A 26210-nucleotide genomic window follows, 5' to 3' on the forward strand; every position below is an offset into this window, starting at 1 on the left:
TGTGTGTCTGTGTGTATGCGCATGTCTGCGTGTGTGTGTGCGCGTCTGTGTGTATGCGCATGTCTGCATGTGTATGTCTGTGTATCTGTGTGCGCGCATGTGTCTGTGTGTGGTGTGCGCTAACAGGGAGGGAAGAAGGGTCAAAGATCAAACTGCTTTTTATTTTGCTTATTTATCTCAAACTGTTATGTTAAATAAGACTTTGTATGTTCTCACTTATTCACGACTTCAACTTTGACTATTTTATTTGTAGGTGCAGAAGAAAAAATCCTGATGGAGTTTCGGGAAGCTTGCCATATTATACCTCAAGATTTCCACTTGCAGGCCATGGTTCGGTCAGCTGGCAAGTTGGTTCTTATTGACAAGTTACTTCCAAAGCTTAAAGCTGGGGGCCATAAAGTTCTGATCTTTTCCCAGATGGTACGCTGTCTAGATATTTTAGAGGATTATCTGATCCAGAGGAGGTAAGAAATGAGTCATGATAAAATGTCTCTATATCTTCATAAAGCTTCAAGGATAGTTGTTGTGCAGTGGTAGAATGTTTGCTTGGCACATGCAGGACCTTGGCTTCTCTGCTTAACCACTTTTTCCCTCTTGATATCCACCCATCCTTACCAGGTACTTATATGAACGGATTGATGGGCGAGTTAGAGGCAACCTTCGACAGGCTGCTATTGACCGCTTTAGCAAGCCTGACTCAGACCGCTTTGTCTTTTTGCTGTGCACCCGTGCTGGTGGACTTGGTATTAATCTTACAGCTGCTGATACTTGTATTATCTTTGATTCAGACTGGAATCCACAGAATGACCTGCAGGTAAAGGAAATTATTTCCTTAAAAACTATGTGCTAATAATAATAATAATAATAATAGTAAGCCAGGCAGTGGTGGCTCACGCTTTTAATCCCAGCACTCAGGAAGCAGAGGCAGGTGGATCTCTGTGAGTTTGAGGCCAGCCTGGTCTACAAGAGCAAGTTCCAGGACAGGCATCAAAACTACAGAGAAACCTTGTCTAGAAAAAAACAAAAACAAACAAACAAACAATGTGCCTAATCCAAGAGATTTTTAATAAATCACGTTCTCTTAGACTCCTTTTTCAAAGAAGAGGAAATTATTTACCTATAGCTGGTAGCTTGGTCACGAGTCAGCTAACATCTGCAGGGAATCTAATACTGAATGTAGGCTGTAGGCTGTAGTCAGCTAACATCTGTAGGGAATCTAATACTGAGTGGAGGCTGTAGTTTCTGTTTCAGCTGCTGCTGTGGCACAAAGCCAATAACGGATGGCATGGAGGTGAATGGTCTGTGTTTCAGTCAGATTTCATTTATTATTCCTTTTCATGAGAGAGAGGCATACAAACTAGTTTGCAGAGGTGGATGTGGTGGCTCACATCTTTAATCCCAGGCAGAGGCAGGGGGTTTCTGTGAGTCAGGACAGTGTCTCCAAAAAAGAAAAGGAAAACGGAAGAAAGAAACAAAACTAGTTTGCTGACCCCTGTTATACAAGATGGGGCAGAAATTTCTTTCTGAAGTTTTTGGTTTGGGGTTGATTTCATGGCTCTTTATGAGTGTGAAGAACTAAGACTTGATATTATGTGCATCTTTGCTCTTTTAACCAGGCCCAGGCACGGTGTCATCGAATTGGACAGAGCAAAGCTGTGAAGGTTTACCGACTCATCACTCGTAATTCCTACGAGAGAGAGATGTTTGATAAAGCTAGCCTCAAGTTGGGATTGGATAAGGCTGTGCTCCAGTCCATGAGTGGTCGGGATGGCAACATCACTGGAGTAAGTCTGCAGATACTTTTGTGGGGGTCCCAGTAATAGAGGGAGATAAACAGCAATTGTTTTAGAGGATGCGTGTGTGTGTTTATGTGCAGAGAGAACTTGGAGGAACTGTGTGGAGTCAGTTCTCCTTCCCCCTCAGTTGTTTTAGAGGATGCTTGTGTGTGCTTATGTGCATACAGAGCTTGTTTTAGAGGATGCTTGTGTGTGCTTATGTGCATAGAGAACTTGTTTTAGAGGATGCTTGGGTGTGCTTATGTGCATAGAGAACTTGGAGGAACTGTGTGAGGTCAGTTCTCCTTCCCCCTCACGTGGGTTCTGGAGGTCAAGTGAAGAGCGCCAGGAATTGGATTGATGATCATTTTTTAAAGTAGAATAAAATGTCGACTATTCTTTTTTTTTTTTTTTTAAGATTTTTATTCTTGTCTTTTTTTTCCCCCCAGATTCAACAGTTCTCCAAAAAAGAGATTGAAGATCTCTTAAGGAAAGGCGCATATGCCGCCATAATGGAGGAAGATGATGAGGGTTCTAAGTTTTGTGAGGAGGACATAGACCAGATCTTACTGAGGCGGACCACAACCATCACTATTGAGTCTGAAGGGAAAGGGTCCACCTTTGCTAAGGTCTGTGGCAGATCCTCCGTGAGCAGGCAGAGATGGAGACAGCAATCTCCAGGATTTAAAGATTTTTAAGTACTTTCTAATTTCCCTTTGTGTATAAAAGATTGTAATTAACTTTATTCTGCCTTTATTTCTCCCTAGGCAAGCTTTGTTGCTTCTGAAAATAGGACAGATATTTCCCTGGATGATCCAAACTTTTGGCAAAAATGGGCAAAAAAGGCAGACCTAGACATGGATCTGCTGAATAGCAAGGTGAGCTTATCCCTCCTTTGAGCGGGGGGCTATATTGTAGAAGGCAAAGTACTTTCATTCTCTATTAGTTCCAACTCTTTAATGCTAATTAAAACTTATGGTAAAGGGGCTGGAGAGATGGCTCAGTGGTTAAGAGCGCTGCCTGCTCTTCCAAAGGTCATGAGTTCAATCCCCAGCAACCACATGATGGCTCACAACCATTTATAATGAGATCTGGTGCCCTCTTCTGGCACCATTCAGACATTCAGACAGAATACTGAGGATACTGTATACATAATAAATAAATAAATAAATAAACTCTTTAAAAAAAGCTTATGGTAGAATATTATATACAAAGTTTATAGAACCATTCTCTACCAAGGATACACCCTAAAGAAAGACACTTACATGTTGTCTTGGTCATTGCTCTTTAGCTGTGAAGAGACACCACAACCATGGCAACCTTTACAAAGCAAAGCATTTAATTGGTGCTTGCTTACACTTCAGAGGTTGAGTCCGTTAGTGTCATGGCAGGAAACATGATGGTACACAGGCAGACATGGTAGCGCAGAGTCCTTCATATAAGATCCAAAGGCTGCAGGAAGACAAAGACATGGGGCCTGGCTTGAGCTTTTGAAACCCTAAAGCCCACCTCAGGTGACACACTTCCTCCAACAAGGCCACACTACTACAGCAAGGCCTTGTGCTCTGATCCTTTCTAATAGTGCACTCCCTAGTGACCAAGCATTCAAATCTGTGATTCTGTGGGGCCATTTTTATTTCAACCACCTTTTCCTTCCTGAGCCTTGTAGATGGTTTTACATGCCCTAAACTCTTGAGTACTTTCGTAACTTACATTCAAGATTATGTCAGTTCATAAGTGACTTTGCCTGTGAGCAGACAAGAGCAATATCTCTCGCTCTCTATATAGAATAACTTGGTGATTGACACACCTCGAGTGCGGAAACAGACTCGACACTTCAGCACTCTGAAAGATGATGACCTGGTTGAGTTTTCTGATTTGGAAAGTGAGGATGATGAGCGGCCGCGTTCCCGAAGACATGACAGGCATCATACTTATGGGCGCACTGACTGCTTTCGGGTGGAAAAGCATCTCCTGGTATATGGGTAAGAATGCAACTTGCCGAGTGCTGACTGACTCCTGATGCTGTTGCCTTTCAGATTGGAGGATGTGTCCAAGAGGCAACATGTAGAAACACTACCTTTGAGGGAGCTTCTGTTTTCCACTTTCGGGATGATGGCAATTCTGGGAGCCAGGATAATATCACTGAATTTGAATCTCTCCAAAAATATATGTGTTGTTGCCTTTCCTGTTTTGTTAGTTGGGGACGTTGGCGAGATATTTTGTCTCATGGACGCTTTAAGCGACGCATGACTGAAAGAGATGTGGAGACAATATGCCGTGCCATCCTTGTGTACTGTCTTCTGCACTACCGTGGGGATGAGAACATCAAAAGCTTCATTTGGGACTTGATTAGCCCTGCTGAAAATGGCAAGACAAAAGAATTGCAGAATCATTCAGGTAATTATCAACTCCTACCCTTTTGTCTTTCTACAAGGTATTTAGTCCTTTTCAGTTGTAAGGGTTTTTCTCAATCCAAGTCTTTGATGTCTCCCCTTTCCCAGGTCTGTCTATCCCTGTGCCACGTGGGCGTAAGGGGAAAAAAGTAAAGTCACAAAGTACTTTTGACATTCATAAGGCAGACTGGATCCGGAAATATAACCCTGATACTCTGTTCCAAGATGAGAGTTATAAGAAGCACTTGAAACATCAGTGTAACAAGTAAGAGTGCTGTTCAGATAAGTCCTCATGAAGGCTTGCTACATTGTTGCTAAGGTGTCTCTTTCTCCCTTCTAGGGTACTGTTGAGAGTAAGGATGCTGTACTATCTGAGGCAAGAAGTTATTGGAGACCAAGCAGAGAAGGTGTTGGGGGGTGCTATCGCAAGGTAAAGTCCCTTTCTTTAACATTCACTCCTATATCTGTCCGTCCATCATCCATCCATCCACCCATCTGTCATTTATCTATCATCTATCTCCTATCTATCTATCTATTATCTATATCTATCTGTCATCTATCTATTCTATCTCCTATCCATCCATCCATCCATCCATCTATCTATCATCTGTTGTTTTGTGTTGTGGAGAGGAAAGGGATATGCCATGACATGCTTGTGGCACTCAGAAGACAAATTGCCAGCATAGTTTCTCTCTTGTGTGGGTTTCAGGGATTGAACTCAGGGTGTCAGGCTTGGTAGCAAGCTCCTTCACCTGCTGAGCCACTTTGCCAGCCTCTTTGTATTTATGTACTCTTTCATGATATTTCCTTCCTTGCTCCAGGAGTGACTGGTTTGCTTACTTCCTCCTATACTGTCTTTGAGATACCAGCCATTAAAGGCTAGGCTCACAACCAAAAATATAAGAGATATCTAATAATTAAAAATCTCTATCAGGTCTTTAGCACAAGTTCATAGAAATATGGCATAAGCATAATCATTTAAAGTAATGAATAAAGCAAGCAACCTTTAATAACCTTTTTTTTGGGGGGGGGGGTTTCGAGACAGGGTTTCTCTGTGGCTTTGGAGTCTGTCCTGGAACTAGCTCTGTAGACCAGGCTGGTCTCGAACTCCCAGAGATCCTCCTGCCTCTGCCTCCCGAGTGCTGGGATTAAAGGCACGCGCCACCATCACCCGGCTATCACTTCTATTTCTAACATTGCTTTACTGACTTCACATTTAGTGAGATTGACATATGGTTCCCAGTGGTGGATCAGCTGGAAGTTCCAACAGCGTGGTGGGACAGTGAAGCTGACAAGTCCCTGCTCATTGGCGTCTTTAAGCATGGTAGGTACCCTCTGCAGTACTGCTTTTCTGTTGAAGATGTGTCACAACCAGAAGTGCCTGTAACAGACTAGTTCTATAATGAAATGTTCAAGGAATTCCAGATAGATGGTTAAAGGCAGGGAGCCTCTCTGTCTTCTCTGCTCCCTGTATATTGTGGGATCTATATTAGGATTCTACAAGTCAAAGCAAGTTCTGTTAATAATAACCATACTTAATTTCAGTGACTTTTCTTGTGTCTCACTTGTCTAAAGGTTTAGTAGTCTGAGGTAGCAGTGAGTACTAATTTCTTATCAGGCAAAAATTGATAAGAAATTCCAGGCATTAGAGTCAGTGAATATTAGCTTTATCCTTTGATGCACTGGAATGAATTTTTTAAACATACTCTTTCTGTTTACTTCCTAAAATAAAGTTACTTAATTTACATGTTTTTTAGAAATGTAGTGGGCTAAGAAAAGTTGTGACAAGCCAAACATTAGGTGGTGCATCCCTTCGATCCCAGCACTGGAGTGCAGACACAGGCAGATCACGTGTGTCCAGACATTAGGTGGTGCATCCCTTCAATCCCAGCACGTGGAAAGGCAGACACAGGCAGCCAGGGCTACACAAGGAGATCCTAGTTAAAAAATTAATTAATTAATTAAAAGATGGGCATTTGATTTTCTAGCAAGACACAGAAGTTTAGAGTTTAGTATAAGTACTCACTGGGAATCTCTTTACTTTCAGGTATGTTTCTTGTTCTTCATTTGAGAATGTGTGATAAAAATCATAAATTATTAAGCTATTTTCTTCATTTCTGTACTAAGAAGAGTAATCTAAAAATTATTAAATGACTCTATAGACCAGTCACCTTAAGATGAGTTATATATTAAATTATTGTCAACCAGATGAAAACGACAAAAGTTATAAACACAGTGGTATTAACACCTATCCAAGTTAATATTTGTTATTCTGACCAAAGCCATAGTCTAATAATACTAACAGTATACAAAATAAGTACAGACATTGGAATTTCTTCAATCTGTGTCCCTTGTTCTTCTAGGCTATGAGAAATATAACACCATGAGGGCAGACCCAGCCTTGTGCTTCCTGGAAAAGGCTGGCAGGCCAGATGACAAAGCTATTGCAGCGGAACATAGAGTGTTAGATAATTTCTCTGATCTGGTGGAAGGGTAAGCATTGGTGGTGCCTTCACTTGGGTCTTGTGCTGATTCTACCTAACGCTAGCCTGGGCTGAATGAATGTTTTACTCTATTTTTGTTTTTGTTTTGAGGCAGGGTCTCATAGAGTTCTTTCATAGGTCTTTCTGACGGCCTGGAACTTGCTTTGTAGACCAGGTGCACCTCAAACTCAAAGATTCACCTGCCTCTCCCTCCCAAGTGCTGGGATTAAAAGCGTGCACCGCCAGACTCAGCCCATCACTGAGATTTGAGATGGTGGTTATACTCATGTGTGACAAGTTCTTACTAAAGAATTGGACTCTAGACACTGGCCTTAATCACACATTGTTGTAACTGCAAGTGAAAATCTGTGTTCTTCCCAGAAGGCTTACACAATAATCACAGTATAGCTGTAGTAACTGGGAAGATAAACTAATTCTATTGGTTCTCATAGGTTACTCAAGTGGCAGGACTTTAGACAGTTTGTCATTTCCCATGGTATCTGAAACTCTGGGGACATGTCCTGATGATGAGCTGCCATGCTAATACTGAGTCACCAAGTAGGGCAGTGTTGCCCTGGTTTGGGTGCCAGTGAGTTTAACAAAACTTCTCACATGGAGACCTGAGGGACATGTTGCAAGGATGGGTTTTGTTAAGGGCTCTCTATAAATTTCTGCATGAGCAAGACTATTGATGACTGACTACCTCTTCACTTTGGTTTGTAAAGGACTAACAAAAGAAATGTATTTATTGCAAATCATTCTATCACCCTTCTGCTCAAGAGCAAAGTAGAGAAAATTAATACATTGTAAAAAATATGAACATGGTTTGGAGAGATGGTATCTTAGTTAGTGTTATTATTGCTGTGATGAAATACCATGACCAAAGCAACTTAGGGAGGAAAGGGTTTATTTCAGCCACAGTCCCATAGAACAGTTCATCATCAAAGCAGTGAGGGCAGAAACTCATACAAAGCAGGAACCCACAGTGGACTGGGCCCTTCTCCACCAATCACTAATTTTAAGAATGTCTTACTGACTTGCCGGCAGCCCAGTCTTGAGGCATTTCCTCAGTGGAGCTCCCTCCTTTCAGATGACTCCAGCTTGTGTAAAGCCAACACCAGTGGCTCAGTACTTAAGAGCACTTCCAGCTCTCTCAGGGGGTGAAGATTTACTCACAATTCCCTGAAGATTCCATTCTAAAGTTTTCGACATCCATCCCAACAACAGGCAGGCACATAGTACACAAACATACATTGCTTAGGCACTCACACATACACATAAAATAAATCTTTGAAAAAACACAAACCATGCAAGATTAATAAATGGTAAATAGTTGTGAAGGAGGGAGAAGTAATTAAACAATAAAAAAAGTAAAGAAAAGGGAGTATGGATCAAAATATTTGACTTACTGCTAGCTATGGTGGCAGGTAGTCTGGAGGCTTGAAGCAGAAAGATGCTTGAGTCTGTCAGTTTAAGACTAGTCTGATCAACAGTTTAGTAAGATTTTGTCCCAAAAAGTTAGGACTACAGAGATGGAGAGGTGGCTCAGCACTTAAGAACACTAGTTGCTCTTCCAGAGGACCCAGGTTCAGTTTCCAGTACCCAAATGATGTCTAAATACCATATGTAACTCCAGTCCCATGTGTGCCCGGCACACCGCACATAATGCACAGGTGTGCATATAGTTAAAACACCCATACACATAAAAACCATTCTAAAAAATGCATAAAAGTGTTTTGTTTTTCCAAGTCAGGAAATTTTGATATGTGCTTTGTTAAATTAAAATTATTTATTCCCTCAGAGCGATTCTTAATATAAGCACAGTTTGAACCCTGGCCCCCATTCCCTAAAGCATGAGATTAAAGAGTAGTCTTTGCTGGCTTGTATGTTTGGTCAGATCTCCTCGTGATAGCATATATATTGGGTTTTTTTTTTTTTTTTTTTTTTTTTTTATTCGAGACAGGGTTTCTCTGTGGTTTTGGAGCCTGTCCTGGAACTAGCTCTTGTAGACCAGGCTGGTCTCGAACTCACAGAGATCCACCTGCCTCTGCCTCCCGAGTGCTGGGATTAAAGGCGTGCGCCACCACTGCCCGGCTATATTGTTTTATTTTCTTCTTTGTTTCTGAATAATTCTAGGATTGACTTTGATAAGGATTGTGAAGATCCTGAATATAAGCCACTGCAGGGTCCCCCAAAGGACCCAGAGGATGAGGTGAGAACTCCTTTAGAGTGTAGCTTTTATCTATTAGTAGGTTTTATCTCATTCTCTGAACCTTGAAATATATCATTCTAATTATACTTGAAGTGTGTTAATTATGCTAATGCATCTGTGTATGTGGGAAGTAAATAAACTTTTAAGAATGTAAACCACAAGTGCTCGCAAGGTGGCTCAGTGGTTAAAGAGCACCGACTGTTCTTCTAGAGGACCCAGGTCTGATTCTCAGAACCAGCTGTATAACTCCAGTTCTAGACACTGTGATTCCCATTCCTGGTCTGCACAGGCAGCAGGCACACGCACAGTGCACACACATGCGGGCAAAGCACCCATACACGGATAATAAACATCAGTCTTAGAATAGAATAACAATGTAACTGATGACAAGGATGACAGTGCCAGCTGAAGGACATGGGTGAGTTGGTTCGGAGGAAGTGGGATGCAAACTGGGCGTTAATAGGTGTTATTCAACAAATTCCCAATTCTGGAGTCTCACCATTATCAAGAACTAACTGTTTAGGTTCTACTTGTTCTTTTCTTTGGTTGCTTCCAAATTTTTGTGAGAGTTCCTTTCATTAGAAATTTTTCTTATCCCTTGGTGCCCCAGAAGGACATACACAAGAAAGTGATTTCAGAGTGCCAACTTCTCCCCTTTCACTCCCCTCTCCATCCTGTGGGGTGGATCTCCTTCTCTAGGGTGATCCCTTGATGATGATGGATGAGGAGATCTCAGTCATTGATGGAGAAGAAGGTAAATTCTAGATCAAACAGCCTATTTTTGTAAGGGTTAGGTTGGGGGATTTTTGACTACTGTCTTATGCTGGGATATCTAAAAGCTTTGCCTTTTCATGAGTAGAAACACAAGTATCATTTCTGTTCTTCTGTTTGTACCTCCTATTCATTCTGCTTTGTTTCCCACAGCCCAGGTGACTCAACAGCCAGGGCATTTATTCTGGCCTCCGGGCTCTGCCCTAACAGCCAGGCTCCGCCGCCTAGTCACAGCCTATCAGCGCAGCTACAAGAGAGAACAGATGAAGATGGAGGCCGCAGAGCGTGGGGACCGGAGACGCCGACGTTGTGAAGCAGCCTTTAAACTCAAAGAAATTGCAAGGCGGGAAAAGCAACAACGGTATAGCATAGCTAGGAGTTTGGACTGAGCTCTAAGTTTGTGGTCAGCTGTGGGCCTGTTCTGAGAAGTATGGCAGGAAGGATTTACTTGAATTCCCTAGACGGATCATCCTTTCTGCCTTTCTCTCAAACTAGTACTTAGGGTTTTGCTATGGGCTGGGGATACAGCTCAGTGGCACAGCCCTTCCTTCCATGTGCAGAGTCTTAGGCTCCAAAATCCCTTCTACTGATATTTTAAAAGAAAACCAATTCACTTAGGTTTAACAACCAAAATGATAGGAAGATGTCCTGTGTACTTGTTCTTTAAGACTCTTTTTTATTGTTTTTATTTTTTAAGTATCTGTGTGTATGTGTCTGTGTGAGTGAATGCCACTTGTTTATAGCTTTCCACGGAAGCCAGAAGAGAACATTAGAAGCAGGAGTTTCTGGCAGCAGTGAGCCACTCCATGCAAATGCTGGGACTAGAACTCTGGTCCTCTGCAAGAAAAGCAAGCACTCTTAACCACTGAGCCATCTCGCCCCTCTTTTTTTTTTTTTTTTTTTCTTCTGTGGCAATGTGGCCCCAGCTGGCCTGGAACTTAACAGGTAGACCAGGCTGACTTTGAACTCACAGAGATCTGCCTGCCTCTGCCTCCTGACTGCTGGGATTAAAAGTTTTACCATCATGCCCAGGAAAAAGCATTTTTAAAATTTCATTATGCTTGTAGGAATGATTGTTTTGCCTGCATGTATGTGTGACGTGTGTGCCTGGTGCCCAGCAAAGTCAGCAAGGGTTGCAGATACCCTGGAACTAGAGTAATGGATTGTTGTTAGCCGCCAAGTGAGTTCTGGGAACCAAACCTCTGTGAAAGAGTCAGTACTCTTAACCACTAAGCTGGCTCCTCAGCCCTTCCTTTCCCTTCCCTCCCCTCCCCTCCTTCCCTTCTTCCCTCCTTCCCTTACTTCTTTCTTTATTGGTTTTTCAAGGCACAGTTTCTCTGAAGCCTTGGCACTTATCTAGAAGTAGCTCTTGTAGACCAAGCTGGCCTCGAATTCACCTTTTTTCTTTATTTTATTAATGAAGATGGAATTCATTATGGAAAGGTTTTAGTATAGTTGTAAACAAAGGGACTGAGTGAGAAAGAGATGGGCAGAGGCATGATAACGAAAGGACCGTCTTATATACCCAGTGGTTGACCTTCACTTCATCTCACTGTGTGTTTGCCTAAATCATCTTCCCCTTCACTTGATAATTCTATATGTCACTTAGTTCCTCTCATTACCTCTTCTGGGCTTTGTTAGTTTTAGACTTAATTTTTGTATTTTCTAGTGTTCTAAATCAGCCAACATAATAATCGGTTTTCCTGTGTTGTGATCAATGGTTTAACTCTTCCTTCCTTAGGTGGACAAGGCGTGAGCAAACCGATTTCTATCGAGTAGTATCTACCTTTGGTGTAGAGTACGACCCTGACAACATGCAGTTTCACTGGGATCGCTTCCGCACTTTTGCTCGACTGGACAAGAAAACAGATGAAAGCCTTACCAAGTACTTCCATGGCTTTGTGGCCATGTGTCGACAAGTGTGCCGCCTTCCTCCAGCTGCTGGCGATGGTGAGATTGTAGGGTCTGTGGTAAATGGGGCTGTGTTGCTAACAGATCAGCCTTTGGCTAACTTCTTTTTTCACCTTTGTCTCTTGCAGAACCCCCAGACCCTAATCTGTTCATTGAGCCCATTACTGAAGAGAGAGCCTCGCGGACCCTCTACCGTATTGAATTGCTTCGGCGCTTACGGGAACAAGTTTTATGCCACCCTCTTTTAGAAGATCGGCTGGCATTGTGTCAGCCTCCAGGTCTTGAATTGCCCAAATGGTGGGAACCTGTCCGTCATGATGGGGAGCTTCTACGAGGGGCAGCCCGCCACGGAGTGAGCCAAACAGACTGCAACATCATGCAGGACCCAGACTTTTCTTTCCTGGCTGCCAGGATGAATTATATGCAGAACCATCAGGCAGGAGCATCAGCTGCGTCCCTGTCGCGATGCTCTACTCCACTGCTGCACCAGCAGTGTCCCTCACGCACTGCCTCACCGTCACCCCTGCGCCCAGACGCTCCTGTGGAAAAGTCACCTGAGGAGACTGCTGTCCAGGTCCCCAGTCTGGAGAGTCTGACTTTAAAGCTAGAAAATGAGGTGGTGGCTAGGAGCCGACTCGCCCCACAAAACTATGAAATGTGTGTAGCCTCTTCAGATACAGCCCCTTTGCCCCGGAGTATTCCACCAGTCAAACTGGAGGATGAGGAGGATTCAGACTCTGAGCTGGACTTGAGCAAGTTGTCACCGTCGTCCTCCTCTTCTTCATCCTCATCCAGCTCCAGCTCCAGCACTGACGAGAGTGAGGACGAAAAAGAAGAGAAGTTAAGTGAGTGCATGGAACAGGCTGTAGGCCCCCTCCCTACCCTCTGCTCCTTCCCTTTTAAAATGCATCCTCTTGAGAGTTCAGTTTTTACTTGATAAAATGTCATAGTACATCTATTATTTGTTGGGCCAAGTTCACATAGTACCATTCCAATTTAACACAATCATCTTTGCTCACACATGCTGTGTGTGATCTCTAGCTGCTGACCGGTCCCGTCCGAAGCTCTATGATGAAGAGAGCCTTCTGTCCCTCACTATGTCCCAAGATGGATTTCCAAATGAAGATGGAGAACAGATGACCCCTGAGCTGCTGCTGCTGCAGGAAAGACAAAGAGCCTCTGAATGGCCCAAGGTACCATTCTCCTATCTACACACGCAGGAGATGGTGTTGCTCCTTTGGTTTCTCCTTTGTTTAGCATTGCCTATGTTTCTATGAAACGCTATAGTTTATTTAAGGATGTGATAGAATTACTTCCTTTGTACCTGGTATAACAGTGGCATGACCGTGGAGATGAGGGTTGCATACTATTCAGACTCTTAAAGTATTTTTTTTCTGTCATTCAGGATCGTGTTCTGATAAACCGCATTGACCTCGTCTGCCAGGCTGTACTCTCAGGAAAATGGCCTTCTATCCGCCGGAGTCAGGAAATGACAACAGGAGGAATTTTGGGGCCAGGCAATCATTTATTAGACAGCCCCTCTTTGACCCCAGGAGAATATGGGGACTCACCGGTCCCCACCCCACGAAGTAGTAGTGCGGCTTCCATGGTAGAGGAGGAAGCATCTGCAGTCACCACAGCGGCAGCCCAGTTTACCAAACTTCGCCGAGGCATGGATGAGAAGGAGTTTACGGTTCAGATCAAAGATGTAAGCTCAGCATAGGCGTTGAGAAGTAGGGGAGGATGTGCAACTTGATAACTAACTCAATGACTAGAATATAGGACTTGGGAGGTAGGGCAAGTGGAGTACATGTGTAGACCATCCTACATAGTGAGACCACCATCTCAAAAAAAAAAAAAAAAAGTGGTAAACACTGTAAAAATCAGAGTAAACTTAGGGAAAATATTTTCATAAAGGAAGGATGAGCCTCCTGAAAATGAAATTAAAAGATATCATAGGTTGTTTAATTAGAAATCATTTTTTGGGGGGAAAATGAATTAAACACAAAACTTTCAGAAGGCTGAATTCTAGTTCTGAGCCTGATTGTTTAAGTGTGAAAATAGATTATAAGAATGCTGTTCAAATCACACCTGAAGATTTTGAGACATTAAAACAAAAAAATTATTCTAACTAAAATTGTTTTTTATCTTATATATGGAGATTTCTATTTTTCCTGGTTACCTAGCCTTATGAACCTTACTGAAAGGGAAAAAAAGTGTATTAAATTAGTATGTAATAAGAACAGTAGGATTTTACCCATAATGACCTGCTATGCTGATACTGGACAACAGTTCCTCGGTGTTTTAAAACTTAAATTAGCTGTTGTGATCAGCTGGGGGTAGGAGGAGCACAGAGCCAAACCCAACCGACAGATCTGCAACATAGGAGCTGAGCCAGTTTTAAGAGCCAGGAGGCCTTTCCCTGAGACTGTGTCCCCTAGGGACTACTGAAGCTACAGCTAGCTGGGCATGGTGATATGCACCTTTAATTTCATGTAGGAGAGAGGCAAAAGGATGTCTGTGAGTTCAAGATCAGCCTGGTCTACATAGTAAGCTTGAAGAAAGCAGTGGTTCTTAAACTGTGGGTCATGGCCTCTTTAAGGGGTTGAATGGCTCTTTCACAGGGATCACCTAAGACCAATGGAATACACAGATATTTACATTATTATTCATGACGGTAGCAAAATTATAGTTTTGAAGTACCAATGAAAATAATTTTATAGTTGGGGGTCAGCACAATGTGAGAAACTGTGTTAAGAGATCACAGCATTAGCAAGGTGGAGCACCACTGATACAGAGACCCTGTCTCAAATTAAAACAAGAAAGAGAAAGAAGCTACACCATAATGTCTCGCCAACATGACTGCTAAACATGAGCCAATCGAGGGTGAAGCAAATAGATATGCTCCCATGAGAGGGGCGTGCTCTCGAGGCCTCGCCCCCACAGTGACCGGACATCCAATACCAAATGTCAGCCCTGAGAAACTACAATTAGTGAAAAATGAGGCCATGAATTTGAAGGAGAATAAGGAAAAGTTTACAGGAGAGTTTGGAGGGAGGAAAGGGAAGAAGGAAATGATGTTAATATATTATAATCTAAAGTCTAAAAAAGTAATTTTTTAAAAATAGAACAAAAACTGCATGGGGGCTATTAGTTGAAGATAGGAAGTCTACGGAAAGGGTTTCATTGTGTATCTGATTTCTATTCTTTGGTCATCATTGAACCATAGGATAAGCCATTAGTCACAGTTTATTATAAGAACATCGATGTGATCTCTCGGGTGGGCGCTTGTCTCCACAGGAAGAAGGGCTGAAGCTAACATTCCAGAAGCACAGACTGATGGCTAACGGTGTGATAGGAGACGGACACCCACTGTTCCATAAGAAGAAGGGGAGCAGGAAAAAGCTGGTGGAGGTGAGCGGTAGGGAACCAATTGCCTCATGAAAAAACTACCTTGTGACTAGATCATTAGTAATTGATGGCATTTGGGATTGAGGTCCCATTGGCCCCGATTCCCTTCCCTCCCCACTCACTCCACAGAGTATGTGCTCATGGGGGTGGATTCTGGGTTTGCAGCTGGAGGTGGAGTGCATGGAGGAGCCTAATCACCTCGATCTGAACTTGGAGACCCGGATCCCTGTCATCAATAAGGTGGATGGTACTTTGCTGGTGGGTGAGGAGGCCCCTCGCCGGGCGGAACTGGAGATGTGGTTACAGGGTCATCCAGAATTTGCTGTTGATCCCCGATTTCTAGCGGTGAGTGGAGCTCCATCTAGCTAGATCTAAAGTCTCTTGGTATTTAGGTGTATGAGACCAAGAAATCATGCCATATTTTGTACCAGTTTCTGCATCTGCAAACTAAGAATGGGAACATCCAGTATTGTTTCCTAGAATTATTCTGAGATTCAAAACACTGTAATATCCAGGGACTTGTTAAAACTAATCCCTTACGAAGTGTTTCTGTCAAACAGACACCCTCCCCACCCCCGGTCTGGGGGCCAGAACCCTCTAATGGTGGTTTCCATGGCGACTGATTATGAGTTGTTTATTGTCAAACAGAGACTCCTCTAGGGTAATCAATTCTTTTCTATTGCAGTATATGGAGGAACGTAGAAAACAGAAGTGGCAGAGATGTAAAAAAAATAATAAGACAGACTTGAACTGTTTGGGAATGGAACCAATACAGCCTGCCAACTCTAGAAATGGGAAAAAGGTGAGAGCGTAGCACTTTGCTCCTGCTTCCTGACATGTCCTAGAGATTCCATGGTCACTGACACTTCCTTTCCCTCTGTATGGTTTGAGTAAAGTTACCCTGAGTTCAACAGAGAAACTTTATTTATTGGTGTTTTCAGCTGTAGTACTTTTGGTGTTAAAGGAAACATCAAGGCTCATCCTAAGACAAGGACTTTTTTTCAAGTCCTTTACCTCTTTAATAGTTGGGTGTTTTAAGCTCAGAATAGTGGTATATACCTTTAATTCTAGCATTTGAGAGGCAGAGGCAGGTGAATCTCTTGAGTTTGGTTTCACCCTGATCTACATAGAGTTCTAGACCAGGCAGAGCCACATAGTGAGACCCTGTCTCCAAAAAAAAAAAAAATACGGGGGGGGGGTGTTTTTTAGATTAAACCCACTACCTTAATATAGAATTAATTGGCTTGAGTAGTTGCTACTAAGAAAAATAATTATGGGGTTTCTTAATACTCAGGAGGTTGAGAATCATTAATAATATGTCAGTAATAGAAATAGCACAAGAAACCCCCCCTTGACCCCTTTATGACTGCTTGTCTTCATGTATGTCTGTGCATGGCGTACATGTCTGATGCCCTCAAAGGTCAGAAGGGGGTCAGGTTCCCTGGAACTGGAGTTGCCGACCACCGTGAGCTGCTATGTGAATGCTGAGGATCTGGTCTACGTCCTGGAGCAGCCAGTGCTCTCTCTCCAGACCCCAAAACAGATTTTTCAAATTAATACCAATTTTAATCAATGAGACTATTTCATACCAAACTTATAGACCATTTGGTAGATTAATTGTGCATCTTTTCTTTTTCCTACCGAAACATAACTCTGTAAGTTCCTTCCCTTAATCTATATAGTCTATATGTATATATGTGTGTGTATAATATATAATAATTATACTATAGATTGTGTGGACAGTTTTTTTTAGTTTTTTATTGAGCTCTACATTTTTCTCTGCTCCCCTCCCTGCTTCTCCCCTCCCTCTTCAATCTTCCCCCAAGGTCCCCAAGCCCCCAGTTTACTCAGGAGATCTTGTCTTTTTCTACTTCTACTTCCCATGTAGATTAGATCTATGTAAGTCTCTCTTAGTGTCCCTGTGTACAGTTTTATATGTTATATATTGCTGTGTGTAGTATAATATATACTATAGTTTATGATACATATATTATTATAGTAATTTTCAAATATAATGTTTAGATTTGATCGTGTACATTCAGTTTAACCTATCAACACTTCGGGCTGGTGGTAAAAGTGCTTCCCACTAAGCTAGCTAGCCTGATAACCTGTTCAATCCTCAGAGCACAGATCACAGTGGAAGGAGAGACCAACTCCATAAAATTGTCCTCAAGCTATCCCCAAACTCCTAGGCCACAGTGATCCTCCTCCCGCTATCTCCTCAATAGCCGGGACTGTAGACATATGTCTCCTTGCCAGGTGCAATTCTTAGTTCCACAATTCTTACCTCTTAGTCTAAAACTGGCAGTGATTCTAATGCTACATTATTCCTGAGACCTGCAGGAGTCTAGGCATTATTGTAATCATGTGTTAAATGTTCACTTTTCTGGGTTAAAAGGGTGTGTTCTACGTCAACTGTTAAGTTTGAATTTTAAGCCTTGAAATATCCAGAGACTCAGGTACCTATTGTATGTGCTTAATGTAGTTCATCCCATGTGGTGCTTGGGACAGTAGCAAAACAAAGTCTAAGGTAGTAGGTTCTAGCCTTATTGAGTATAACCAAATTAAAATATCTAGGGCAGGTATTTAAAATTAGGCCGAGGTAAGATTTATTTTTTTTTGTAGAGATTTATTTGCGTGTGCTTTTTGTCTTCCTCCCCTTTTATTTTAAGATAAATTCTCACTCAGTAGTCCAAGCTATCTTAAAAATAGCTGTATTCCAAGCTAGATGTCTTAGGCTGCCCTGCCCCTGTGTGATGATGCAGGACAACTGTTCATGTCCGTGTTGTTGTGCTGCATGTAAGATCACGTCAGGAAGCTGCTGGCCCTCTACACTCAGGACATTTCTCTGTGCCCTGTCTCACTCAGACCCTTGCTAGCTAAGGAAAAGCATTTGTGAAATGGCTCCCTGCGATGAAAGTATGATGTTATGTGAAGGGGAGAAAAACTTGGTCAAATATTGATTTCACCCTCTATCAGAATGCTTCAGCCAGTTAGTACAGCATTTCCTTCCCCCATTACCACCAGTCTGGCCAAATTGGACTGTTGAGCAATAATTTTTTTTTAATATTTATTTATTTATTATGTATACAATATTGTGTCTGTGTACATGTCTGCAGGCCAGAAGAGGGCACCAGACCTCATTACAGATGGTTGTGAGCCACCATGTGGTTGCTGGGAATTGAACTCAGAACCTTTGGAAGAGCAGGCAATGCTCTTAACCACTGAGCCATCTCTCCAGCCCCTGAGCAATAATTTTTGAGCTAGGTTTCTGGGTTGAGTCTTGTCTTCCTCTGCCCCACTCCTCCACTTTTTTTTTTTTTTTTCCCCAAAATCAGGTTTCTCTATGTGGACCCAGGTGTCCTGGAACTCTGTAGACCAGGCTGGACTTGAACTCACAGAGATCCACCTGCCTCTTCCTCCCAAGTGCTGGGATTTAAGGTGTGCGCCACCACTGCCTGACTTAACCCCCATCGTTTTACTGTCTTCTTTTGTTCCTTCCACACAGGGACACTATGCAGAAACTGCATTCAACCGGGTTTTGCCAGGGCCTATTGCACCAGAGAACAGCAAGAAGCGTGTCCGTAGGACAAGACCAGACCTTTCTAAGATGATGGCCCTGATGCAGGGTGGAAGCGCTGGGTCCTTGTCTCTGCATAACACCTTTCAGCACAGCAGTGGTAACCTACAGTCTGTGTCGTCTCTCGGTCCCAGCAGCACCACTTCTGCAGCTCTGCCGTTTATGCCGTTTGTGATGGGTGGTGCAGCAGCGTCCCCTCATGTAGACTCCAGCACCATGCTTCATCACCACCACCACCATCCCCACCCCCACCACCACCATCACCATCCAGGCTTGAGAACCACTGGCTACCCTTCTTCACCAGCTACCACCACCTCTGGTACTGCCTTGCGGTTACCAACACTGCATCATGAGGAAGAAGAGGAAGAGGAGGAAGAGGATGATGATTTATCTCAGGGCTATGAGAGCTCAGAAAGGGACTTCTCGCTCATCGATGATCCTATGATGCCAGCCAACTCAGACTCCAGTGATGCTGATGACTGAAGCCCCAGCATCCTCATTGCTGGGTGGCTGCTGGATTCTCTTCCTCTGGCCCTTGGACTTGGAAATGTGGGAGGGGCAGGGAACAATATGGGGAAACCCAAGACTTCAGGAGGTGAAAAGGAAAAGAAAAAAAAAAACTTGTACCCGATTGCTCCCAATTTTGAGAGGATTGGGTGGGCAGGGGAACTCCTAAAAAATAATAAATGACCACTTCCTCATTTCTGGGGAAGCAAAGGAGCCTAGAGCAGCTGGTGTGCTCGCCCTCCTCAGACACCTCCATTAACCACAGACTATGTAGCGTTGGCCCTAGCCGCTGGCAGAGCCTGTTCCTGGCCAAACTGTGGATACAGCTGGAGGGTCAGGAACTGTTACCTTCCTTCCCCTTGGCATTAATAAATTTAAGTTAATCCTTTTCCATTCTTTCCATGTTCTGTTTGCTCAAACACAATATAAGTACTAATTTTAAGCATGCTGAATAATTTAAACATCACTCTCCAACAGTTAAGTCGTTATACCACGAGTAGAAAAATCATTTGTAGTCCTCTGAAGGTATATATACACACACACATATATATATATGTAATCGTGGAATGTCTGCTTGCTAAAGCTAGGGAAATGAGCCAAGGTAAGGAGGTAAATGTTTTGAGTTGGGCCCCTCACTTTTTTTTTTTTTTTTTTTTTTTTGAGTAACTGAAACCATGCTTGGGGAAAGCCAGAGAATGCTGTTGTTTTTTATGCGCTACAGCAAAGGTACAGGCGGACAGAAAGGGTACTTGTCATAACTTGGGTCTCCAGGGGACTGGCAAAACCTAGAGTTCGGAGCCCCTCAATCCATTAGTTTTCTTCCATTCTACCAGTCAATCTATTAAAGGAAGCTGCCCGCTCGCACGCGGGTCCCGCTCTTTCTGCTCCCCTCCCACCTCCGCCTGGCGCTCGGGTCACGTGACGGCGGCAGACCCGCGAGCCGGCTCCGCGCCGTGCGTCCCGTTGACTTGTCCACTTTGGCGGCTTTCTCTCTGTTCCCCTTCCGCCCCACAGAGCTTCGACGCTATCGGGACCCGGAAGCGGAAGGGGGTATCGTGCGGTCGGTACTTCCGGGTCACCGAGAGTGCGGGATTCCGGGCCGAACGCGGGTGGTGGAGCTGGGACTTCGCGTGATTCTCGGAGCCCGACGGGAAGCGGCGTCCAGGGCTATGGCTGTGACTCTGGACAAAGACGCTTACTACCGGCGAGTTAAGAGACTGTACAGTAACTGGCGGGTAAGGAGCCCGGCGTCCCCGGGAGCCCCACATCCCATAATAGCCCGCTTCCCGGCGCCCTTTTCCCCTCCGCCCGCTCCCGCCCGCCCGGCAGCGTCCCGCTCGCCGCGCCGCGCTGCGCCTGCGGGGTCCGCACGCGCCTGGCCCGCCCCGGTCCCGCCAGAATTACCGTCTGCGGGAAGGAGGGGCGCGAAGGATGTCTGCAGCTCTTGGCGCTCTCCGCCTGTGGGCCTCTGCTGGAGTTGAGAAATAGTGCTCCCGCGCTCCGCTGCTTCACGTTAGGCCCGGCGAGGGTAGTAGACCCGCGCCGGGAAATAAGAATAAAACTGGTGGGGTGCCTCAGACCTGGTTCCCATGTCGGCAGCATACCCGGGACACGTGTTCAGGAAAGGGCCGTGGAAGTTCCAGGGCTTCATCAAAGATGGGGCAGTTTTCCTGTTTAATAATCTCTCATAATTAAGAACTTATTTTTTTTGTTAGTAACTTGTTAACTTAACAAATGTTTTATTGATTGCTTATTGTGATGCTGTCTGAACGGTCTAACATAGGTCTGGGCTCTGAGCCCTTTTGAGTGAGGGAAAATACAACCGATAAAAAAAAAGAACCCGAAAATGCCCTGATAAAATATCAACTCTGGTTTTAGCGTTGTCTACTATCTTACTGACTGATCTCTACAGTCTAATCTTATGCCCATAATTCCAGGATTTTGGAGGCTGACGCAGGAAAATCACCAGTTTCAGGCCAGCCTGTACTTAGCAGTCAACTAGTCACCAAGTAAATAAAATTTATCATCTACTGAAGTTGGTTGTTACCTGCCTCTTATCTGAAAAAAAATGCCTGTCTATCTTTTAAGCAACATTCATTGCATACTGAAAGTAAAACATTCTCTGTCTCATTACTAAAAGCCATACTAAAAAAAAACTCTTCTGCAAAATTATATCTCAACAAAAAGTTTCTTTTGGTACTGAAGATTAATCCTACCACTTCGCACTTTATAGCGAGCACCATTCAGCTGTCTTCCCTACCCCTGTTCTCTGATATTTTCTAATGGTCGTTGCGTCCTGGTATGCTACATGGATAATCAGAAGCCCTTATTTCCACCATCAACCCTGAGATAATACACTTTTTTAAGTTTGTTTTTTATGCATATGGGTGTTTTGCCTTCCTGTATGCTTGTGCACCCCGTGCATGCATTGCCTGAAAAAGTCACAAGAGGGCATCGATGCCCTGGAACTGAAGTTACAGAAGGTTCTTTGCTGTTGTGTGGGTCCATGTGAACTCTGGTCCTTTAGAAGAGCAACCAGTGCTCTTAACCACTGAGCGCCTCCCCAGCCCCCGGGCGGGGATGGGGGGGTGGGAGGGGGATACACTATTGGTGGTTTCTGTAGTCTTAGAGTTCATTAAGAAATTTCATTTTAAGTCTGTTATAAATAACATGTTTCTTTTTTTTTTTTTTTTTTTTGGTTTTTCGAGACAGGGTTTCTCTGTGGCTTTGGAGCCTGTCCTGGAACTAGCTCTGTAGACCAGGCTGGCCTTGAACTCACAGAGATCCGCCTGCCTCTGCCTCCCAAAGTGCTGGGATTAAAGGCGTGAGCCACCACCGCCCGGCTTAATAACATGTTTCTTAATTATACTTTTTGTAACATGTCCTAACTCAAGTACAGCATCTCACATTTTTTAATTGAAATGCCTAACACATTAAGCCTTCATCTGAAAGTCATCACAAGCTTGGAGCATAAGTCTTTAAGTGGTGAGTTATGTATTATGTACATATGGTTTATGCACAAAGTCATCAGAATACCTGCTACAATGTCAGTGATGTGAATATGGCATTTGTCCAGAGAATAATCTTCTGAACTGATGTTCAGAGTATATATGATTCTTTTTTCTCTCAGATACTTTCAATCTGAAGTAAGTTAAATCTACAATTGAACTCATGGATATAGAAGGCTGATTCTGAGATTAAAAAAAATCAGTTCTGCCAAAGATTATAGTAGGTATGGGTGCCACTGCTTACATGTAGTTAGAGGTCAGAGGATAACTCTGTAGAATTGTTTCTCTTTATCCACCTTTATTTGGGTTCTGGGAATCCAACTCAATTTGGTAGGCTTGCACAGCAAGCATCTTTATCTACTGAGCAATCTCACCAGCCCATTTCTCATAATTCTTAAGACATTTGAATCTAGTCCAGTCTTACCTTTTCTATTTTCAATATTAGAGCTGCTAAGAATAAAATATATTTGCAGTACCTGTCTTGTTTTTGCTTTAGGAAGTATCAGGTGGTAATGATAGGTCATGAATTGGACTACAGGTTTGTCCTGTGGCTTTTCTGTTTATTGGGTACCTACTCAAAAGATTTTAAGCCTATTCTTTGTGATTGTTTTTAATCATTAACGTGATCTATACTACTTATGGGGTAGAGGGGAACAAAAATCCTGGATTTGTAGCTGTTTTGAGGAATAAGGGTTGCTGTTCAAGCACCTACTAATAATTTGAGAATTATCAGAACATCCTATGAATGAACTTTAGCTCCACCCACCTGCATTTTTTTCTTGAAGAATTACATAAAGTTCCAGAATTGTAGCTGTTTTGTTCGTGTATGTAGTCACTTGCCAGCCGTCATGCTGAGGTAATGGGTAGCTGTGACCCCGAAAGAAAAAAAGTCTACTACAGAGGGGATGTCTCGCCGGAGTATCAGATCGTCTGTGCTGCGTTCTGGCTTTTGCTGTCTTTTTCTGGATTTCCTCTGAGTAGTCAGCTATTTTCATGGTTTGAGAAGATTTTTTTGCAGGGGAGTGGGGTGTAGAGAGTTCTTGTATTACTTTCAGCAAAGCACTGAAAAAAACTCCATTTTTTCTGTATTTGTTTTCTGTTAGGGTCTGTGGCCTGGCGGGATAAGAAAACAATAAATCAGCCTGGAGGTGATGGCACAAATTAATCCCGGCACTCAGGAGGCAGAGACAGTGGATCTCTGAGTTCAAGGACAGCCTGATCTACAGAATGAGTTTCAGGACAGCCAGGGCTACACAGAGAAACTCTGTCTCAGAGATCCATGTACCTCACCCTCCAGGGTTCTGGGAATCATAGGATGTCACAGTGCTCGGCTACTGCTACTCCTTCGTTAGTTTTTGTTTTGTCGTGATGTTTGTGTTTATGGGTGTTTTGCATACATGTATGTCTGTCTGGATGTGCCCACAGTATGCATGCAGTCCCCATGGTGGCCAGAAAGAGACGTCAGATGTCCTGGAACTAGAGTTGCAAGCAGTTGTAAGCTACCATGTATGTTCTAGGAACCAAACCTGGGTCCACTGCAAAAGCAGCAAGTGTTCTTTTTGGCAGGAGGGGTAAATAAAAGCTTATGATTTTGTTGTCTTCAGCTTAGAAGTGGATCGCTTGGCCCTTTTCTCTTGTCTCCTCCCAGTTCAAAATGCTTGCATCTATCACTAGCCAACATTCCCTTAGATCTACAGTTGGGCTCAGTACTCTCAAATCTCAGCACAATCTTCTTTGTAGTTTTGGCTTTTTTTGTGGAAAATAAGCTTAGTCTGCCCACCATGGCCATTCCATTCCCTGTCATCAGGCCACTTTCTCTGGGCATAAGGAGAACCCTTGCCTTCTTATACTGTATCACTTTGTGGGGCTGGTACTTGCTACATTTCTTACAGAAAGTCTAGCAGATCTTAGGGATGTTCATTGTGTTTTTGTGAGTGCTTTTGGCACAGAAAGTGCAATAATCACCAAGCCATCTCTCTAGCCCCCAATCCCTGGTTTTTGTTTTTGTTTTGAGAACATTTTATCCTAACGTTTTTAAAGATGGGTAAATAGAATGTAAATTTATCAAGTCTTTTCATATCTTTAAAATGTGTTATTTTTTGTGGTAGGTAGCTTTCTACCACTCTTTTTTTTTAAAAAAAAAAAAAAGCAAGCTGAGGAAACTTAAAACGAGGAAAGGCTCATTGGGAGCTCCTGTTTTCAGAGGTTCTAATCTGTTGTTATTTGGTCCCTTTCCTTTTGGCATTGTGACAAAGTGTACAACACAACCAAAGAGGCGTCTCATCTCACAGTCCTGAAAAAGAGGAGGGATCAAGGTTACGACATCTCCTTCAAGGGCACCCCTTACCTAACTTCCACTAGATCCACCTCGCAGAGTGTCGTGGGAAGGAAATCAAGCCTTTGGCATGGGAGTTTTGGGGTGCAATTCATGATTCAAACTTTAGCGTTTATCTTTCTTTTGGATTTTTTTTTTTAAAGATTTTATGAGTACATGTGTCTGTCGTGTGTATTATGAGTGTATGTGTCTGCCGTGTGTATTATGTACCACTTGTATGCCTGGTACCCACAGAAGACAGGAGAGGGGGTCAGATCTTCTGAAAGTGGAGTACAAATGGTTGTGAGCCACCAGATAGCTCCTGGGAATTGGACTGTGTTCTCTGGAAGAGCTGCCGTTGCTCTTATTTGTTGAGCCGTCTCTCCAACCCACTTTGGGTTAATTAAAGAATTCAGTGGGCCATAGAATGGCTCACTGGGTTAAAGCATTCACTGAATAAGACTGACAACATGAATTTGATCCTCAGATCTTACCATGGAAGGAGAAGGAACTCTGAAAAGATGTTCTCTGATCTCTACAGATGTACCATGGCACACATTCCCCCATGCACGATGTAATTACGGGACCAGTGAGACAGCTTAATGAGGTACTAACTGTGCGAGCCTGACAACCCGAGCTCAGTCCCCAGAAGCCACACAAGTGGAGAAGCAACTCCATGAATTGTTTTCTGACATCCACATGTGCACTGTGGCATATGTACCACACATATCCACAGAAAATATAGAATTAAAATTTCAATAGAGACTTTGCCTTGGGGCACAACAATGGTTTACTCAAAGCTATCCTAGATTGGCCATACTTGGGCACTTTGCCACGGTTGAGCTGGTCCACCAATCCCAGCTGAGAGCTCTACAACTAGTCAGGGCCTGAAGAAAATGATCCAAAGTGCTCAAATTGCCAGTTTCAAAAAACTCATTGTTGAGGAAGCTGTGCAAAATGTTTGTTGACCACTGAAGTGGGGGTGTAGTGGTTTTATGTTGGAAAGATCAGAGGCAAGCATGACATTGTTGGTAAGGGTGTTTGGTTTATTATTTAAATATATTAGACAGTAAGCAGATCTGTCCATAGAAAATAATTTCAAAGGTGGATTGCCTTTAATCTCAGCATTAAGTAGAGGCAGATACAGGTAGATCTCAATGAGTTGCAGGCCAGCAAGGACTGCATAGTGATCTTTCCTTTTTGTTTTGTTTCCTTAGAGGTTGAAAATAATTTTCTACTCAGAATTTTGTCGCTCTTCAGGCTTTCAGTATTACTTTTGGAGAAAACCTGGTATTCCTTTTGAAATTTCATAACAGTGTGTGTTAGAATAGGTCCCCTTTACATTGATTTATGGGCCCTTTTAACGTCAAATCCATGTCCTGTAATGCTGATACTTAAGTTCCCTCTGCAGTTACTGCTTTATTGCTTGACATCCCTACCCAGTAATTTTATACCATTTGGGTTAAAACTGGCTTTTTTTTTGTTTTTGTTTTTGTTTTTGTTGTTTTTCGAGACAGGGTTTCTCTGTAGCTTTGGTGCCTGTCCCGGAACTAGCTCTTGTAGACCAGGCTGGCCTTGAACTCCCAGAGATCCTCCTGCCTCTGCCTCCCACGTGCTGGGATTAAAGGCGCCACTACCGCCCAGCTGGCATTTTTTTTTTTAATTTTACTTTTTATCTGTCTTATTTGTGCATTGCTCTGACTTATGCTGTTGATCTCTAGCAGCTCAGTCTTTATTCATAGTTCATGTGTTTGCTACATGCCACTACACGCCGCTGTACTCAGACCGCAGTGCAGTGCTGTTCAGAGTGGAGCTTACAGTCCGCCACTCAGTCCTATAGTC

The 26210-nt window shown here is 43.3% G+C and overlaps 2 protein-coding genes and 1 non-coding gene across 18 annotated transcripts in view; all 3 read left to right on the forward strand.

Moving 5' to 3' along the window:
• LOC126492843 (chromodomain-helicase-DNA-binding protein 8) overlaps nt 1–19435 on the forward strand; it is a 62643-nt gene extending 43208 nt beyond the window's left edge. For 2 of the 16 annotated variants that reach the window (XM_050129461.1, XM_050129462.1), the window contains exons 24-34: nt 8791–8866; nt 9566–9620; nt 9791–9998; nt 11379–11587; nt 11677–12393; nt 12590–12741; nt 12954–13256; nt 14849–14962; nt 15125–15304; nt 15645–15761; nt 18468–19435. In XM_050129461.1, the coding sequence (XP_049985418.1) occupies nt 8791–8866; nt 9566–9620; nt 9791–9998; nt 11379–11587; nt 11677–12393; nt 12590–12741; nt 12954–13256; nt 14849–14962; nt 15125–15304; nt 15645–15761; nt 18468–19022 (2686 nt within the window). In that variant the 3' untranslated portion in view covers nt 19023–19435. Of the gene's footprint in view, nt 1–253; nt 465–618; nt 815–1616; nt 1785–2224; nt 2405–2542; nt 2654–3563; nt 3761–3975; nt 4176–4255; nt 4437–4511; nt 4602–5391; nt 5496–6534; nt 6665–8790; nt 8867–9565; nt 9621–9790; nt 9999–11378; nt 11588–11676; nt 12394–12589; nt 12742–12953; nt 13257–14848; nt 14963–15124; nt 15305–15644; nt 15762–18467 lie in introns of all 16 variants that reach the window. The other 14 variants (XM_050129459.1, XM_050129463.1, XM_050129454.1 and 11 more) reach the window with 14 other exon arrangements.
• Nucleotides 7174–7283, forward strand: LOC126492894 (small nucleolar RNA U6-53/MBII-28). Its single transcript, XR_007589701.1, has one exon. It is a non-coding gene; the product is annotated as a small nucleolar RNA U6-53/MBII-28 (small nucleolar RNA).
• A 670-nt stretch (nt 19436–20105) lies between the features above and the next one.
• The window catches only part of Supt16h (SPT16 homolog, facilitates chromatin remodeling subunit), a 32852-nt gene continuing 26747 nt past the window's right edge, over nt 20106–26210 (forward strand). The window contains exon 1 of the mRNA XM_050129486.1: nt 20106–20281. Coding sequence (XP_049985443.1) covers nt 20216–20281 — 66 coding nt within the window. The 5' untranslated portion in view covers nt 20106–20215. The remainder of the gene's footprint in view (nt 20282–26210) is intronic.

This window comes from Alexandromys fortis, unplaced genomic scaffold (assembly GCF_014885135.2).
Source record: "Alexandromys fortis isolate MF-2015 unplaced genomic scaffold, M_Fortis_MF-2015_v1.1 scaffold_285, whole genome shotgun sequence".
Lineage (NCBI taxonomy): Eukaryota > Metazoa > Chordata > Mammalia > Rodentia > Cricetidae > Alexandromys > Alexandromys fortis.